General features: G+C 43.8%; 1 protein-coding gene across 1 annotated transcript in view; it reads right to left on the minus strand.

Annotated features, from left to right (window-relative positions):
• RFTN1 (raftlin, lipid raft linker 1) overlaps positions 1–19,956 on the minus strand; it is a 134,597-nt gene that overhangs the window by 76,133 nt on the left and 38,508 nt on the right. Inside the window, exon 3 of the mRNA XM_032869262.1 lies at positions 11,983–12,091. Coding sequence (XP_032725153.1) covers positions 11,983–12,091 — 109 coding nt within the window. The remainder of the gene's footprint in view (positions 1–11,982; positions 12,092–19,956) is intronic.

Here is a 19,956-nt window from a genome sequence, read left to right on the forward strand (position 1 = left end):
GCTGTCTCTGGGGAGGAGGCGGGGGGGAAGTGACGGGAGTGGCCAGAAGAGGGTTTTGGGCTATTCCATTTCTTGACTTGGTTGCTGGTTACCCAGGAGCATTCATTTTGTGCACCTCACTGAGCTGTACACTTAGGATTGATGCATTCTCCTGTATTTACCTTATCTTTAATAGAAAGATTTTTAAAAGGGCAATGCAGAGTAAGGGGTTACATTATGGAGATTTCTCATTCACCGCTGAGCTGGATAAGAAAAAAAAAAAAACAACTATCCTAGCGTTAAACGAATGAGTATTTTTTTTTGACTTAGAGCTTCTAGTGATGGCATCACTCATGAATCTTTAAAGTACTGGATTCCAAACAACTTGGATGAAAGTAAATATGATGAGCTTGAAACCTTATTTTAGATGCCCCAAAAAGTCACTCTGGTGATGATAAAGATGCTGAAGGCAAAGATGCATGAAAAGAGTAGGAATAAAAATGTTTCATGAAATGTAAACATGGGGAGAAAAGTATTATTTCCAAATGGCTGTATTTTATATGTCTAAAAAAGGGCAGGCACAACTAAATTAATATTTAATATTATAAACAAAAATTTAAAAGGCTGTAAAGTTGCTCCAAACTGTGTTCTGGATCTTTCCATGGGGAAAGTTTTCCTCTTTTATCCAATATACGCTATGTACTGATACTGTTCCTTGCTTCTTGTGGCCAACAAAACTCAACCACAATTTTTTGTGTGTCAACTAGAAAACACGGAGAACTCAAACTGCTTAAAAGAAATGAACCCCACAGAACTATGCTCTAACCACTAGCCATAAGTGGCTATCAAGGACTTATAATGTGGGCAAAGCAACGAAGGAGCTGAATTTTTCATGTTATTGAATTTTAATTAACTTCAACTTAAATTTTAAAAATGAAGCAGTAGAAAATAATTCTTTTTCTGTTAAACACAACCTTATTTTGTAGGATATTTCACTTTAACTGTTGGAAAAGTAACATCCAAGTTGAGATGTGATACAAATGTAAAATATATACCAGATTTCAAAGATTTCGTTTGAAAAAATATATATAAAATATCTCATTACAGGTTGAAAACATAGTATTCTGGTTATGTTTTATATATATATATGTATATACATATATATATATAATAAAGCATAGTACTAAACATAGCTAAATAAAACATAATACTAAAATTAATTTCACCCTTGTTTTTACCTTTTTAACATGTCTACCAGCAAATTTTAAATTACATGGGTGGCTGAAATTATATTTCTATTGGAGAGCACTGCCAAGGAATAAAATGCCACTTTTGATTAGCAACTACAGGGGAGAGATAAAAGAATGAGAAATCAAAGCTGGAAAAACCAATATATTTGAAGATCTGATTAACAACTATGGTGGAGTACAGGGTGGGGAGGGGGGGAGAAAGAAGAAAAGGGGAAACATGCCCAAGAAATCAGTGCTTCTTTTAAAGGCCCGTGGTCAGATAAGCACGAACGGACCCAGACAGCAGGGCAAATGCTATCTATGATTCCACAGCTGTCAACAAATCCAATGACCTAGTTTTTGCTGACTACGTGTTAGAAGATTGCCATGTATGTTATTAAAAAGCAAGAAGAATGACAGAGGTGCTGAGCACATGTCTTTCTAGAGTGACAAAGGAGAGGAGGGAGTTTTAAATTGCTCTGCTCCAGATTTTCCCTTCATTAGAGTTTTGGGGGAGGATTAGGAACCACCAAGTGTCTGTCTGGGCATAAAAACTTGTTTTAGCAGAACAGAGAAAGTGCAATAAAGTCTTTCACGCTTGTGAGCAATGGCCATTGTGTGCAGCTGGGAGACACTAGGAGCCCACTGTAAAAAGAGAAGAGACTGACCCCTCTGCTGCTAACCACCGTGATTGTCCCTGGTAGGGACAGAAACAGGTGTCTGGGAAAGAGGAGAAGCAAGGGGAAAGTTCTTAAGTTATACCTGAGAAACGCCAAGGTAAGGTAAATAAGCAGGTTTCTTACTGAAGACCTTTACAGAGCCTTGACTCTTTTGAGGAGCATCATGACCCTTTCCAAGAGGATTTACAACATGTGTGTTCCCCAAACACATGGACTACAGCACCCTTTTTGCTGATGAGCACTGCAGGAAGGGCACATTTTCAAGAAGCACTGGCTTAAGAGGAAGAAACTCCAGATCTATAGCTCCTTTGGGCTTTACCCTCAGCCCCAAAGGAACATCACTGTCTGCTATAAGCAGAGTTTGGAGGCACTGGGAACTAGAACGTGGTGGTCATCCCAGCTCAGCCAGCACCAGACTCCTTCCGATGCCGACTTCAATAGCTGTGAGAGCGAGGTACATCTCAAGTGGGGCCACAGCTGTGTCCTGGAGAAGCACACATCTTCTTCAGGTTCAGCACCTCACAGGCTGGCCTACAGCCAACCAAGCATCCGGCTCCTCCTTAAAACCCTTAAAACTAGAGAAAGTTGTATGCGCCCTGGAATCAACAGCCTTCTCCCCACAAGTGGGGATGGAAGAGATATCAGACTCCCACTGGGCCAAATGCGACCCAGGAGGGTGGGAAGGCATCCTGAGAAGTCTGACACCCAGGCTGAATTTCTCCTTAGAATAAAACATTCATGGGCACCTATTAGCCACCTCTCTTTTGACATATCTTCTCTTTTCCCTCTAGTCTTTTGTCTGCTCCACTAGCCCCTAGAATGTTATCTGATTCCTTGGTTTTAGGGCAATTTCTCTGCGAAGACCACAAAGGAATGCAGGACTGACAGCCACAGGCTGCCCACACAGCCAATAATAGGCTGCTTTCTGTTCTAGACACATCTAAATGCCATTTTAGGAATCCCCAGTTAATTCTGTTTCTGATTTAACCTACAAGTGTGCTTATTATTATTATTTCACGCACTATGTGTTGTAAAAGCTAAAAATTACATATAATTGCAATGCTTCACACATGAGCAAGTTCTAATCCCCTTGTTGGGTGTTAAAATTCAGTTGCTTAATAAAAAATTACATTAAAGAGAACAATGAAGATAATTCAGCAAGCCCATGGAAAGGAAGAACATCCTAAATTTAAAAGTGAAAAAAAAAAAAACAAAAACAAAAAACCAACTCACCCCACAAGACCAGAAATATCAGAACCAGGAAGAACACAGGAACACACACGAGTTCTATGGGGTAAAGGACAGTGGTTTTTAAGCATAACGCAAAGACATTTTGGAACAGGCCTTGTGAAATGTGTGCTGGAAAGGGAGAAGCCACCAAACCACGTTCCACAGAGGTGGCCAATGACCTCACGACCACACCAGCTTTCTGATTTGTAGTCTTGGGGCACGAACAGGGTTGACAACCCTCCCTTGCTGAGATACCGTCAACCTCCATCACCCTCTCTGTTCCAGTTTCCTTCAGACCTCTTAGTGACTTCCTTTCTGCCTCTTTTCTCTGCATGGCAGTCAGTGCTGGAATTCCCCAGGGCTCAGCATCCTTCCTTCCTCAGTGATTTCATCCATGATCATGATCAAGTTTCAATTAGCATTTTCCAGCTGGTGTCCTAGCCCAGATGGCTGCTGTGAGCTCCTGCACTGGAGAAATAAGGCCCTGGTCCATAGTCCTCCTAATCTCAGCAAAGGCTCCTGTCCATTCAGTTGCACAGGCCAAACCTGCTCCTCTCCACCATACCCTGTTACCCAATCCAATTTTGTACTATTCTCTTACCCTGCTGAGTTCCTTGGCTCCATAGTTCTCAAGTCAAACCTCCTCTCCACACCTTCACTCCAGCTGTAAACGAAGCTACAATCTCCAATCGTCTACACAGATACTCCAACAGTGTCCTAACTCCACCTACTCCTGCCTCCAATCCAGTCCTCACATCTCTTCCCAGAGTATCTATCTGGTATCATTCTTTAGCTCTTCCTTAAAACCCTCCAGTGACTTTCCATTGCATTTGGGATAAGACCCAAATCCTGAGCCCGGAGGGGAGTCCTAGCTACCTCCCCAGCCTCACTGAGCAGCACTTACCCTCCTTTCTCTGCAGTCAAATCACAATGGCCTCCTTCCTGTTCCTTGAACCAAACGTGCTCCCTCCCACCTTTTAGCCTCTGTCCAAGCTATTCCCTAACCACTAGCCCCGACTCTCCCTGCTTACCCCCCCTTAGATTGCAGTGCAAACACCACTTCTTCATACAAAGAAGACTGTAACCTGGGTCAGTGTCTCTCACCATGTTCTGTTTTGGAGCATTACCCATTTGTGATTATGTCTCCATCAGGAGACCTGCTCCGTGTCTGTGTCCTCAGCTACACTGTAAGCTTCATGTGACTAGGGACATTACCTGCACTGGCTCACTAAGGAATCCCTGGACGCCCCCACATAGGGGTCCTCAATGATCTGTTCAAAAGAGCATGAATGTATTTTGGCCCACTGCTGCCGGATCTTGGATTCATGCAGAGAGAGACAACGAAGATAAAGAATTTGTCTTGTTTTTTTTGGGGAGTGATCTAGACAAACAAAAAGCTCCCTCCCTCCCCTCAGGCTCAGATTAACTTCAACTAAGTTCCCTGGACAGAACAGAAAGGTCTCAAGTCAAAGAAAATAGCAAGGGGACAGAGGATCAAGAGGGGCTGGGGCAGGAAAGGCACTTGATAAGAAAACAGAGGCCTCCAGGCAGCAGGACTTAGATTTTCTCTCCACTCTGAGCATCTAAGCCTATGAGGGTCTGCCTACCACCTCCCCAAGCCTGAGGACTGGGCGTCCAGTCCCATCAGCAGCTGATGCCCAGTCTCTGGGCACACCCAACCTGGGCCTGCCTCCACCTTTAACTCACCTCTAACTTTAACTTTCTCCTCTCTACTGGTAGCTTTTAGCTCCCACTGACAGCAAACAAAACTTCCTCCACCTGTATCCTGAGCCACCACTTCCTTTCTCTCTTTCCAAACTCATAGGCTCTTAAGCCCATGGAGGGAGGCCATCTTTGCTGTTAAAAACTGCTCTTGCAAGATTAACCAATAGCTTCTGGTGGCCAAACCCGGTGGGTCACCCAACCAGTGGGTGCTGACTCGACCTCTTTCCTGCTTTTGTACTATTCTCTTACCCCAGATTCTGTGACATCATGTTCTTCCTTTTTTCCCCTTACTTCAGAGAAGTTCTTTCTTTTTCCCCTTCTTTGGGTCCTCTCCAGTATTCTAGTCATAATGCTCTCCTCTCTCCCCTCTGTAAGCACAATTGTTCTCAGGTCATGACTCCATCCAAGGCTTTGCCACCTCAACCAGTGGCTATTCAACGTGTGGTTCTCAGCTCACTGCTGCTCCACCAACTTTCTGTTAACAATCCATGACCAGATAGGTGCATGAAGTCAGAGTGAGCATGTAGACACTCTTCTGGCTCTTCAACACTGACACCATATTTTAATTGTATTTTCCAAAGTATCACTTCTTAACGGACTGGAAAAAAAAAAATCAAAGAAACAAAGAAACTAGTCCTTCACCACAGATAATTTGAGAAACACTGACCTAGCTTCTACAGTTTTAAACTTTTCGATTAGCTTATGGTGAAAAACCCAGGGACTTCATAATAAGAAAATAAAAACGTTATCAACTTCTCTAAAGTTGCTGTAGAGCAAGTTTAGCCAACCAAAATACTGGCTTGGTATTTCCACTAGGCAACAGTGAGTGGATGCTGAGTGGTGGCTGCCCCTCTGAGATGGGCCTGTGCTACCCAGATGACCACCTGAACCTCCTTCCCTCTGTCATCACCTGCCACTGCCTACCGATCCTGTGGGCCTCTGTGTCTGCACCTCATATGACACCAGCTCCATTCCTAGAGTCCTCCTGAAGTCCAGCCCAACAACCGCAACTGTCTTCTAGAATGTTCCCTTGGGTGTACTACCAGTTCTTCAGTCCTAACAAGTCCATCACCAACCTCGTTACCTTTCTGGGTTCCTCATGCTGTGTGTTCCCCATCCTCACAAGTGACCCTACCTCACACTTCAGTCACCTGAGTGTCATTTTAGGGTCCTCCTTCCCCTTCTATGAAACAATCTTAATGATTCTTCCTCTGCATTTCTCTTTTAATTTGTTCATTTCCTTGACAAATGTTTATTAAGTTCTGGAGACCAAAGCAAACAGGATAGCCCTCTCTTCCAGCAATGCCTCACTTGTCACCCCAGCCTCTTCCCCCCCCCCCCACAGTTCTGTCTTCCACTCTGAGGACATGATCATTTACACTCCATTCTGCCTTCACTCCTCCCCTGCTCCTGACAGATTCACCTTTTTAAAATGGCACAATTTGCTTGGCTTGGGGGTAGGTGGGGGGTGTAGGGATGTAAGGAAGCCTTCTAAATGTATTTCTCTTGTCTTGCACTAATTAAAATTAAACTCTCTGCACCACACTTGTAGAAACGAGGCCCTAATGCTCAGCAATCAGACAGAAAGCAAATGATGAGTCATTTATATACTACAGGCAAAGTTTCATAATCCTGAGGATTTAGGATATTCTATTTCATTAAAAGAAGCCGCTTAGATTTCAAAGATCTGTCGAGTTCTTTTCTTACAGTCAAGACTTAAGCAGCATCATTTGGTTTTTGAAAGGACAACGCATCTAGTTTAATCCAAGCCACTGAGTTTCTGACCGTGAGTTAGCCCCCATAGGACAAGGCAGGGGTCAGCCTCATCATCCCTCAACTGCCTACATTCCAATGTTTCTGGGGTCCGGTGTTAGACAGACCTAGTTCTAAGATGATCGTGTGGGTCACTGCTCCCCCTTCCATCATAAAGGGGTGTGAACCAAGGGGCAGAGCCCAGAGCTGAGAGCTTGAGGGCAAAGACCCTGATATCTCACCTGGACAATGGCTGGGGGTATGGCTCTCTCTGATGGGCAGCAAGGCCTAGAGACCCAGGCTCTAAATCTGTCTCCATATACCGGACCCAGTTACCCCTGTCCACCTCCCATGTGGTCTCTCCTCCAACTGGGACAGCCCCTCTCAGTCCCTGAGCACCACACAAAGAGGCAACATGGCCCAATGGTCACAAACGTGGCCTCTGGCTCACACAGGCTGGCTTTAGACCTTAGTTCTGCCTTTCAGAGTTGTAACTGGGCAAACTGCATAGCTTTTCTGTGCCTCAGTTTCTCCACCTATAAAATGGGGCTAAGCCTTCAGAGGGGATGAGATGGGGGTTAAGACTATAGTGTCGGGCACACAGAGAAATTCCCTCGGTGCAGTGAAATCCCATTTAAAATTCAAATAAACCTATAGATACATAAATATGGGTCAGCAGCATATAATACAGCCAGAGAGCCCAATCTTTTCCTTCCCTTTTCTCCTCCCCCCCCCCCCCCCCCCCCTGTCAGTCCTCCTCTTCCCCCTCCCACTCCCCTGTATTCTGCTTCAGGGGCTCCAGCCAGTTCCTCCATCTTTGTAGTAAACCCCCCCCTGCTGTACCCCTCCTGAGCTGCCTTGAGTAGGGCTCTGTTTCAAGTCATCAAAAGAACCCTGGCCAGAACAGGCTTCCTCTTCCCTTTGTTCATCCCAAACTGCAGCCCAACAGAACTCGACTCTCAGCCTTGAGCTTTCATTCCACACTCCTATCTTTACCAAGAACAATATAGTTGGCCTCACCCCTCGCTTTTCAGGGCCCTCACTCTATACCACACCTCTCTAAAACCTTCCCCACTTGGCCACAGAGCCTTCCTCTCCAACCGAGTCCCACTGCCGTCCACTGCTGGCTCTCCTGTAGAAAGACCTTCCCTGGGCTGCATCCTTGAACAGTCCCAGCCCCTGGGCAAAGCCCTCATCCTCTCAGAGCTCTTTCCTCCTGCCTAGAAGGGAGACACCACTGCCAGTCAGGCCTCTTGACCAAAATTAGTTGAAACACAAACCAGAAAATGTGTGCAACTCTGAGATCTTCAAAGGGCTTTCCAAACATTCGAGCACTTTCCCAAGAAGCTCCAAAGAACAAAAAGGAATTTGAAGATGAACATGTAAGCCCTTTATATGACATCATTCTGTCTCTTTACAATCTCCTTGGGAACTCTGAAGAACAGGAAATTCCAAGGGGCCCCACAAATCCACCAGCCACACGAGACAGGCTCCGGAAGTACCTGGTGACCAAATCTTTGTCTCATAGGAGCAAAGGCGGCCCCTCGGCTCTCCAAGAGCCTTGAGACTCTTTGTCCCTGGAGCATTCGGTTCCAGGACTTGGAACATACAGTCTCTCTGAGTCTGCCCATAAATCTGCCTTTTAAATGTTTTGTCATCCATAATAAATAATTTACAGAAAGGGCTGGTTGGATGGAGCACAGCAGGAAACAAGAGGGGAAAAACAAAAAGCGGTAGCCCAGATTTAATTTGAGCAGCTAAAGTGTGCAGAAAAATCATCAGACCACACTGAAAGGAACAGAGTCATCTTGATATAATTCCCTTCGCCCTCTGCAGAAAATCATGATGGAGAGGGCCTGAAAATTATCGCACCTTCAGCTAATTTTACATGACACAGATACAGATGATTTTATTTTTCCTAATTGTGGAAAATAATGAAATCGCCTTTCCCTCCTGCCATCCATGTTCTCTATCCAAAAGTTCTGCTAATTTGAAACATTCGGTGGAAAAATAATAGCAGGCCCTTGTTCTTAAGAAAAAAAAAATCTAATCACTTTGAATTTAATTCCAATATGCAGAGAATATGAGCTTATCCTGTGTGATGGTACAATGACAAAATGAGTTAATTACCATCTCATCATAAGATGGATCTGCTTGTCATAGGAACAGGAGCCATTATTTCACACAAAATAATGACCCAGATAAAAAGTAATGACTGTAAGCTGTAGCCGCCGGTGGCTCAGCTTCATCCTGGCCTAAGTGAATGGCAATTAACAAGTGTCACCACTCTCTCTCTATACAAATAGGGACCAGAATATTCATTAAATATTTACTGAAAAGACACAGTGGTTTTTGGTATTTTTCTTCCCAGGGAGCTCCCGGGGTCTTCTACCTGTGTGATGACAGAAAAATTTACACATGTGTGAATTCTGCCATCAGCTGGAATAGGCTGTTGATCTCACAGAGGGACATTCGGTTCTCCTCTGCTCTTTGCACGCAGAAGTGGTGCCTTCTCCAGAAATCTTGTCTAATGACAGAGAAGAGGAGCGGAGGGAAGGAGGCCCAGACCCATTGGCTGGATCCTTCCAAGGTCCGGCCCTCGGCCACACTAGACAGGAAGGGACAAATGGCGGGACGATCTCAACAACCCCGAGGCATTGGCGGGAAAACTTACCTGCGCCTGCTGACCATGATCATGAACCAATCCTCTATTTAAAGGAATGGAGATGAGAGATGCTGGGATACACAGAAGAAGACCAACTGTGGGTTAGAAATCTCCTAGTGTGGAAGTTGTCTAGTCTGTCTGGACCCAATGCTTGTTGTTTGAAACCCAGGGGCACTGTAGGAGCAGGATGTCACCAGTGGGCTTTTTAAAGTATATAATTTTCAAAGTGTTAAAAACATAATTCTTACAGAAGCACAGAATGAGCTAATTCAATGAACTATTAGATACTGATGTGCACAGATGTGAGTTCACACACACACACACACACATACAATGTCTACCTGCACTATAAACACTACACACACCAGTATCTGGGTGCCCACTGATCAGGCTGCTTTCTCCTTAAGACCTGATACAGGCACAGTGTAATGGGACAGTCACGCCAGTGATCTGGTTTGTTCAAGACAAAAACACCAAGTCATATGGGTTTTTGTTAGGTTTTGTTTTTTTTTTTAAGATTTATTCATTTATTCATGAGACAGAGAGCGAGAACACTCAGGTGCAGGGGGAGGGACAGAGGGAGAGAATCCCAAGCAGGCTCTCCGCAGAGCAAGGAGCCGACACAGGGCTCAATCTCATGATGCATGATATCACGACCTGAGCTGAAATCAAGAGTTGGCTGCTCTCTGACTGAACCACCCAGGCACCCCTCAAATCCTATGTTTTTAAAAGAGCACACTTGATTGTATGGACAAAGTCTCATGTGCCCACCTTACCCACTTACCCCTTAAATATTCTAAGCATCCCACTCTTGATTACAAGCCTATTTCTAAAATGATTTTTTTCCCAGTACTCAGATCATGGGGTAAGTTCCACCTTTAATATATCACTACCCAAGTTTATTAGAGCATTTTATCTGCATCACCAGATAAGAGGGCCCTTTTTATGTAGACACCTACGTGACTTATACAAATACTTGTATTGTCCGGCTTATGCACGTGTGAACAAAAAAATGCCTTGCCACCCATTTCTTTTTTTTAATTAATCATTTTTATTAACATATAATGTATTATTAGCCCCAGGGGTACAGGTCTGTGAATCATCAGGCTTACACACTTCACAGCACTCACCATAGCACATACCCTCCCAATGTCCATAACCCCACCACCCTCTCCATACTCCCCTCCCCCCAGCAGCCCTCAGTTTGTTTTGTGAGATTAAGACTCTCTTATTCTCTTATGGTTTGTCTCCCTCCTGATCCCATCTTGTTTCATTTTTTCCTTCCCTATTCCCCAACACCATCCCCTCCCCCCCGCCATTTCTTAAGTAATGATCTGAATTCCACTAGAGCAGAAAGAGTCTCCATCATCCCAGTAAAATGATCAGGAATGTTGACCCAGTCTCCTGGTCTTAGTCCCCAACCATACATGGGGGCTGGGGGTTATTCCTAAGGACTTGTTGAGCCTGAACACTCAATCAACGTTGAAGGCAAGTGGACAGGAAGAGAACAACAACAAAAGAGTCACTGGGTGTTTAAAGAAACAATCTATTATTTCACTCTTCTGAACAGCAAACCACTCCCCCCATCCCCTGGCATTTACAGCAGAATCCAGGCCCCTACCCCCACCCCTTGCACTCCCTTACTTCCCCAAAGCTTCTCTGATCTTTTGATTCCCCTCAGTTGCTCCTGCACCAGGCCCTCACACATGCTGCTCCCTCTGTTTGGAGGTCTCCCCAGCCTTTCCTGTGCAGCCCCATCACCAGGGGACCCCTACCCATCCTTTCTGTCTTGGCACGAGGGACCTCCCTGACAGCCAGGCCACGTGGTGTCTGCTGCCCTTCCGCCCTGCTGCCTCCTCCCGGGTCTGCCTTCTAGGTATGAGGACATGAGGTCAGGGAACACAGGCGTTTCATTCTCTGTGTCCAAGCACCAAGGGGGAAAGGACTAGTTCTGGCCCAAAGCTGATGGCCAACACTATTCATTAATGAGTTTACTAATGGACAGACTGGATCTCAAACAAAGCATCATCCCCTCTCTGGGATAGGGAACTGTCAATTACTGTGGAAGAGTGGGTGAGAGAGAACAAGGAAAGCATTAAGGAATGAACTTAGCCCCGGTTTGAGCAAGAACATTCCTTCAGCCGTATATTTTGTATTGAAACACAAGTGAACCCTGCAATGAGGCAGGAAACCTCATAGGGCATGAAGAGAAGTTCAAAACCAGACACATTACTGGGCAGAGAATGATTCTCCTGCAACTAGGCAATTTTCTCCGGTATAACTGCATGCCAGTGGCCGCAGGACTCTAGGGTGCTCTCGCACTAGAAAGAAAGGTGGCTCATGGCAATAAAGACCCACAGGACAAGTAGAAGGTGGGATTTGGGCGGGGGGTGTGTGGGTCACACCATCTTGAAGGTTTGAAGGGAGTCTGAGTAGTAGGCCCAAGCCTATCAGCCATTAGTGCCAATCCAGCTTTAAAAGACAAGGTCCAGGATCCTGCCTGCCTGGGAAGGGGGGAAGCTACCTTGTTTCTGAGTCATCTTCAGTCTGAGCCATGTGTGTACAGAATGGGGGGTTGCACCCTTGTGGGGCTGCTCAAAACCCAGGTCCAAGGAGTCCCTGGCTCCTACCCCAGCCTGTGGAGTATGGCCAAACTGCCCTAAGCCAGCCCCCACCAGTTCGCACTGCAAACCTGGTCAGTTGTCCCGACCATAGGGCTCACCTTCTTAATAAACTCTGGGATGAGTTTCTGGCCTGTCAGGTGGTCTAAGGAGGAACAGCAATCTAATTCCAAGATGTAGCGTTCATTGTGAAGATCACTTTTCTGAGATCTGAAGAGAGGAAAAAAACACATAAAGATTTTGCACATATTATATATATGTGTATATATCATATATTTATGATATATACATATATATATTCATATATATATGAATTGTTGGGTATTCAATGAAACCCCAAAATCTTTCCTGAAAGTAAATGTTGAAAAGCACTGCTGAAAAATAGTTTATAATAAAACTCAAATTTTATATACATATATATATATATATTTTTTTTTTTTACTTAATTATACACATCATGGAAAGACCTATACATACTATCAAGGAAAACACACCATTATAGAAATTTAGGACAGTATAGCTTATCCATTAAACAACACGCACATATTCCCATGTTTATTTCCCATGGGTTAATATCTGACAAGGCATAGACAAAGAGACACACCAAACCACTAACAGCACCTACCTCTGGGGGATGGAGATGGTCTGCATGGGAGCTGGATCTAGGGGTGGTAGGGTAACTGAAAGCGACTTTAGCTATATCGCTATTTTTTTCCCCTTTTTCTGAAAAGAATATATTCTAATAGCATTTAGGAAATTAAAATTAATTTAAAGAGACTTTTAAAAGGTTCAACCCTTACAGAAGGCAATCTGGCAAAATCCATCAAATTAAAGATACATTAAAGAAAGAATATAAGGCAACTGAAGTCCTGGGGAAAGAGTGGGTATAAAGGTCATTTGTGGCAAACAGCTGCAGGGTTCTGGTTGGTGCAGAGCCGGCCAGCATGGCCCAGCCATGTCCCCACACAGGTGGCGCAGCTGCTTCTCTCTTTCCCACCATGTCCTTGTGCATATGATGGGACACTCTGTGCATTCAGGAGAGCCAGTAGGAAGTGATCACCAGAAGGAACTCCTACCACTTCATGCCGTTCCTTTGAGGGACTCCTACATGACGCTCATGCGGGCATGAGGAACTCCTGAAAGTGACACGAGTATCAGAAATGGAAGGTGATTCCTTGGCCCACCCAGCCAGGCATAAGGCAAGAGGAAATGGATTGCTGCTAAGTGTATGCACAGCGTGGTCTAGCCGGTCACGGGGATCGGGACTAAGGGACCAGGATTCTGGGCTCTGTCCGGGGTTTTCCAGCACAAGCACAGCCACACCCCACTGGCCAAGGGATGAGCAGGGCTCTCTCGGCCCACTTATGAGGAGCTCTACCAAAGAGAGGCCCATGCCAGCCCCTGTAAGAGCAGGTGTGGCCAGAAAATTCTTAAAGTGGGCGCTTTCACACTGAACTCATACACATGTATCCTACCAAATAAGTGGTTTCTGAATATGCATATTTGCTATATTTTAAAAATGAATTTCTAAGATTCTTATATATCATTAAAAGCAACTTACATTACCATTAACCCTCTGGGTATGATTTATGTGAAATTTGAAAGTGAAAAAATTTTAAAGAGGATTTGGTTTTTTCCCAGGTGTGCAATTGTGATCGGGTAAGCAAACGTCAATAGTGTATCTTGATTTTATTTTTCCTCCTAATTCATCCTTTGAGGAGTAGGGATTGAGGCACATACTTTCGAAACATAAAAGAATAAATGGATTCCAAACTGGTCAAACTGGAATAAACTAACACCAAAAGAAGAAACCAGTTCTGTGCCTGAGCCTTCTTGCATTAAAATTTGTCAGACTAGACACTAGCTCTCGTTTTTTCCTCACATTCTCATCCCCTACCACCCCCACGCAAAACACATATTAAGAGGAACTAAAGCAGAAGATTTTAGAGTTTTCAAAGACTTGGTCATGACATGCTGTCATGGGTGTTTGTGAGGTCTCAAATGACGAAGACAGGCGTGGGAGGAGGTGTTCTAAGATATGAAATCCCAGCTTCTCTGTCACATGAAGACAAATGTCAGACCATGAGAGGTTATTTATAAACACCCACTGAGATTTTAAATGAGTAGCTTGAGAACCAGTGATCATTTTAAATAAGTCGACACCACATCAACTCAGTAAAACACTCGTAAAGTGAATGGAGTCTGCCTTTAAGCAACTTACAGCCCAGGTTCATAAGAAATAATCTTTGGTATAGGATCTAGTAACTACCACCTTTGGTGCTAGAACAAGAAGTACTACAGGAAGGAAGGCATCTCTGGTTCATTTCATCAGGTAATTTACCCAGTTACATTTGAGCTGAAAGGAGCACAAAATATCTACAAAAATAAGCGTTACTACAAATTTTCTAGATGAAACATGAAAAACCACATCTTGACCTATAGTCTTGGCAAAGCAAATCCAATATCTGCTGAAGGAATAGATGAGCAACTAATCAGTCTTCCCTTGCCTTTAGGAATTAGCTCCACAATTTAGCAACAGTAAATATGGCTGGTGTGGTGAACACACCCTTCCTCCCAATATTCTCCTCCTGCTGGTGTTCATGATGTTGTACAAACCCTCCCCTTGAATGAGGGTAGGACTTGCACTTCACTTCTAACCCATCAGAATATGGCAAAGAGGGTGGGCTGTCACTCCTGGGATTGCGTTGACACTGTAAGGCTCCATTTTGGCAGACAGAGCCACATATTCTTCTTGCTGGCTTTGAAGAAGCAAGCTGCCATGTTATGAAAGGGCCACGTGGCAAGGAACCGTGGGCAGCCCCTGGTCAACAGTTGGCAAGAAACAGGGATTTCAATTTTATAACTGCAAAGAGATAAATTCTGCAAAGAACCTGAGGGAGCAGTGAAAACAGATATTTATTTCCCAGGTGAGCCTCTGTTGAGATCACAGCCCAAGCCAACACCTATACTGCAGCCTAATGGAGACCAGATGCAAAGATCCCAGATGAGCTACAGAAACTGCGGGGTAATAAATGTATGTTGTTTTCTGACACTAAATTTGTGGCAATTTATTACAGAGCACAGAAAAACAGTAGCAGTTGCTGAGCAGGAAGACAAGGCAGGTTCATGTTTTCCCACTGGTGACCATGGCTAGTTCCAGGCCCACAGATCTACTCAGAACACCGAGAGGGAACACAACGGTGGCTCAGTGGGTTAAGCCACTTCTTTTGGCTCAGGTCATGATCCCAGGGTCCTGGGATCGAGTCCTGAATCAGGCTCCTTGCTCAGCAGGGAACCTGCTTCTCTCTCTGCCTCTGCCTGCCACTCTGCCTGCTTCTGCTCTCTCTCTCTCTGGCAAATAAATAAATAAAACCTTAAAAAAAAAAAAAAAAAGAACACCTAGAGCAGTCACTGACAGGTGATGAGGTTTCCTGTCTCTGAGGGCCAGGACCACCTTGGGAGAGAGAAGATGACACCCAACAGAAGTGGCTTCAGGGGCCAGGGGTGGCCCTCTAAGGGATCACATCAGGAGGGAATAGATACTCTACAGTCATTCAAGTCCCCAGGGAAAGAAGCATTAGCATGAAACTCTCAGCTGAGGAAGCATTTGTCACCTTCCTACAAAGGAGAAGAAATACCACTTATGTTTCCCCAAAGGTCATGTCCTTGTGTTATTCTGGGAAAAAGAAATGAGAAACCACCAAACTTGCCCTCGAATGAAGCTGTGATGGCTTCCACTTCTGGAAAGGACAGAGAGATCTGGGTTTAAAGAAAAAGAAAAAGGAGGGACACAGAATGCATTTCTGCAGGATTAACTACCAAACCCTCCCTCATCTGGAAATTAACACCAAATACTCTGAAATTAAATGTAAGCACTCTGAGCAGAGTACTGCTAACAATGACATATGCTTCACCTCCTCCCTCCATTGCCTATTCCATAATTTTCTCCAGATTTGCCAGTTACAGGCTACAGGTGCTAAAGTGAACTAGAAGGGGATCAATGAGAACTAGAGATCAATGATACATCTCTAGTTCACTTTGGACAATTTAAACCACCTCTAGGTGACTCTGGACAATTTATATAAACTTTCGGTGTCTTGGTTTCTTTCCTGCTAAATGGGAATATTATGAGTAGCTGTCTCTTAGCATCCTTATAAAAACTAAATAAGACAAAAACATGTAAAGTCCTTAGCACAGGGCATGACAGGAGGTCTGAGCTCAGCAAACATTAGCCACTGCTGACCTAGTGACTATCATCTATAATTGCATCTTTACTTTCCAAACACTCCTCACAGTTCATAATTATTCATTTGAGAAATACTGACCATAACTACTACTATGTGCCAGGCACTATTCTTTAGCATATATCAATAGACAAACACAAAAATCTCTGCTCTCCTGGAGCTGACAGTCTAGGGGGATAGGCAAAAACAAATAAACATGCATGAGCATATAACAGTATGTTCAGCAGGGATAAGTATAGAAGAAAAAAGAAAGAGCAAGGTGAAGAGAATCAGGAGTGTTTGAGGGGAAGCTGCAGTTTTGTTGTTGTTAAAGATTTATTTACTTATTTTAGGGAGAGAGAAAGGATTAGCAGGAGGAGAGAAGGAGAGAGAAACCTCAGACTCCCCACTGAATGTGGAGTCCAATGAGGGGCTTGACGCAAGGCTCCATCCCAGGACCCTGAGATCATGACCTGAGCCAAAATCAAGATTCGGCTTCCCAAATGAGCCACCTAGGTGCTCTTAGAAGCTGCAGTTTTAATGAGGTGGTCTGGGTGGCTTCACCAGGAAGGTGACATTTAGAACAAAGATCTATGGGAACTGAAGGAGCTGGCCATGCTGATATCTAGGATGAGAGCTTCCAGGCAGAGGGAGTAGCCAGTGCAAAGGTCCTGAGGCAAGATAATACAAAGAGGCCCTGAGGCCAAAGCTCAGTGAATAAAGGGCAGAGAAGGAAGAGAAGAGAAGGCTGAAAAGTCACTAGGAAGCCTGGAGACTCCAACTGGGAAATTGGAGACTGTTGAACAGAGAAGTAATATGATCTGGTTTATTTTACAAGGCTCCCTACGGCTGTAGGAGGCAGCTTAGAGACTAACTCAGTGGTCCAGCAGGGAGATGATGATGGCTCAAAGTGGGTTTTTAGCAGCGTAGCAGCAGTCATAAATTCAGTTTAATACATAGTCCAATCTGGATTTCAGGAGAGGAGCTGGAGATATGAATTTGAGAGTCATCATCTTTCAGATGGTATTAAAGCAAAAAACTGGGTAAGATTTCAATTAATGTAGAGAGAGAATAGTCAAGGACTGACCCTTGGGACCATGACCATGAAGAAGACATTGGGAGAAAAAAAAATAAAGCCCAAAGCAGAAGGAAAAACCAGAGAGGAAGGAAGAAAACCAGAACATGCTGTCTGTCCTGAAAGTAAAAGGCAGGAAGCATGTCAAGAGGCAAAGGTATGGGCCACCCTGTCAACTTCTTCAACTAACTCATAATCTTCTATTATGAGAAGACGCATAATCTTCTCCTCAGTTTACCAATAGTCTTGAAATCCCCAAAGAGAAAGTGGATTTAGTCCATCCTATGGAAAAAGTGCAAAGTAATCTGTTTATATTATGATTAAAATGGGTCAATTATCAAATTAATCCATTGATTTGGGTCCCATACAGCTTGGTTCCTTGAAAAAATAAAAACATCTTCATGCTGCTAGGTCATTTCTCAAAAACCACCTGAGCGATAACTAAGTGAAAAGAGCTCTAACCCCTCTCACATCTTGAATCCCCCACTTGGATGCAGCATTGGAGAGTTGAGGGGGGTTTATTTCTACTCCAAAGGGATTTTCTGAAAGGAAGAGGAATAAAAAGGATACTCCTGAGATGTGATGTGCTGAAAGCCAAGAATACATAAGACAAAACAAATTCAAATTCTTAACGTAATGACATCGTGGTAACAAGGCACATAAACTTGGAAGTCCTGACTGCTTAGGATGCTGGAGAAGCAGCTAAGACTTCACAGCCCAGTTAAATTCTAAAAAGCCACCACAACATGACAACTAAATGTAGTGTGGTACCCTGGACTGAGTCCCATTACTAAAAGAGGACATTAATAGAAAAACTGGTGAAATCCAAATAAAATCCACAATTTACTGAACAGTAATGTACCAGTGTCAATGTCTTAGTTTTGACAAAGGTACCATGGTAACATCAGATACTAATGCTTGGATAAACTCGATGAAGGGCATAAGGGAATTCTTTGTAATTTCTTTGTAACTTTTATGTGAAATATAAAATTATTCCAAAATAAAATTTATTTTTAAAAAAGCAAGAAAGGCATTCTACTTTTCTGGGATATATATATTTCCTGTTTTGACTCTGTAATATTTTATTCTCTGAGTCAGTGTCTCTAGACAAAACTATCCATCCCTCCACCCCTCCCTACTATACTCTTCCTATCAGAGACCCTTCAAATCACATCACTGCAATTTCTAAAATAACTGAATCTGGAGGACAAAAGGAAAGTGGCTTTTGATGTGCCCCAACTTCTTTTGATGTGCCCCAACTTCAGGCACTGGAACAATCTAATGAGAAACCTTGGGCTCTGTGAAACAGACAGGGCTTCCCATAGGGCAGGTATCCTCAGCCCTGGTTGCATTCTCCTTTGGAAGCATTTGGGGAGCTCTCATAAATTTTGATTGATTGGTTTTAGGTATGGCCCGGGCAAAGGGGCTTTGGAAACTCATGGGTGATTCTAATGTGTGGTCAGAGTGAAGAACCACAGGCCAGGCTGGGTATGTTGTATCCACTACTGTCCAGATTTTCCCTGGCCAAGAACTGAACAAGTCCATGGAAAGAGAAAACAGAGAGAATGACTTGTAGAGACCAATAATATAGAATCCTATAATCTCAGAAGAAAAGAAACTTCCAAAAAAAAAAAAAAGACCAGACATTAAGGAAATATAAAATAAGAATGAGAACCTTTCTCTATGCCTCTTTTGATCAGAAAAACTCAAAAGTATATCCAACTTCTTGCTCTCCTCACTTCTTTTTACTTTTTTTATTGTGGCTAAAACACACTTAACAGAACATTTACCATTTTAACCATTTTTAAGTGTTCAATCAATGTCATTAAGCACATTCATAAGGCCAGACAACTGTCCCCACTATTTCCAAAACTTTCTAATCATCTAAAACAGCCCTCACTTATTTGACTTCTTATAAACGGAATGTGGGCCAAAACTGAATAGAAAATTTTAAATGAATGCTTGCAGGGGTGCCTGGGTGGCTCACTCAGTTAAGCATTTGCCTCCTGATCTCAGCTCAGGTCTTGATCTCAAGATCAAGTTCTTGATCTTGTTGTGAGTTCAAGCCCTGCATTGGGCTTGGAGCTGGGCATGGAGCCTACTTAAAAAAAAAAAAAATGCTTGTACAACGAACACATAAAAGGAGATTTAGACACTGAGCATTTGTGCACAAACCTCTTTTAATTGTAGGGCAGGAGAGCAAAGAGCCCCTAGGCTGAAGTACCTCAGATGTCAGCGTTACTGGCCACAGATGTCGTAGTTGTTTAAGATCATAAGAGAAGACCACCTATTCTGTGTCGTGGTGACCTCATTACTCACACACAAAAATGAACTGTCATAAAAACAGTGTAAATCAGAGCTGGGCTCATTACAACAATCATGTCTGCCCAAGGGTTATACAGTCACTCCCCAGGGGGCCAGAGGGTCAGAATGTCACACCAGGATGCAAACTCCAAGACCCACAGGCATTGAGTGGAAGAGGATATTTTTTGACCAAAATACATAATCTAGACACTCTGTTTTCATATAAGAGATACAGGAATGGTCTTCATGTTCGTGGAGAAATAGGCTCTCTCTGCTTTTCATTCGAACACAGAATCCTATCAGATGCCCTCTTGCAATGCCATTCCTGAAAGCAATGCAGTTGGGAGAAAACCTGCCTCCATCATGAGAAAAGTCACAGTGTAGGAGCGACGTTCAATAGTAGATGCCACATCACTACAGTGTTGGGGAGACAGTGGCAATAGTGGAAACCTTGGTAACCTGGGCAGTTTACA

This window comes from Lontra canadensis, unplaced genomic scaffold (assembly GCF_010015895.1).
Source record: "Lontra canadensis isolate GAN:19392208 unplaced genomic scaffold, GSC_riverotter_1.0 scaffold38, whole genome shotgun sequence".
Classification (NCBI taxonomy): domain Eukaryota; kingdom Metazoa; phylum Chordata; class Mammalia; order Carnivora; family Mustelidae; genus Lontra; species Lontra canadensis.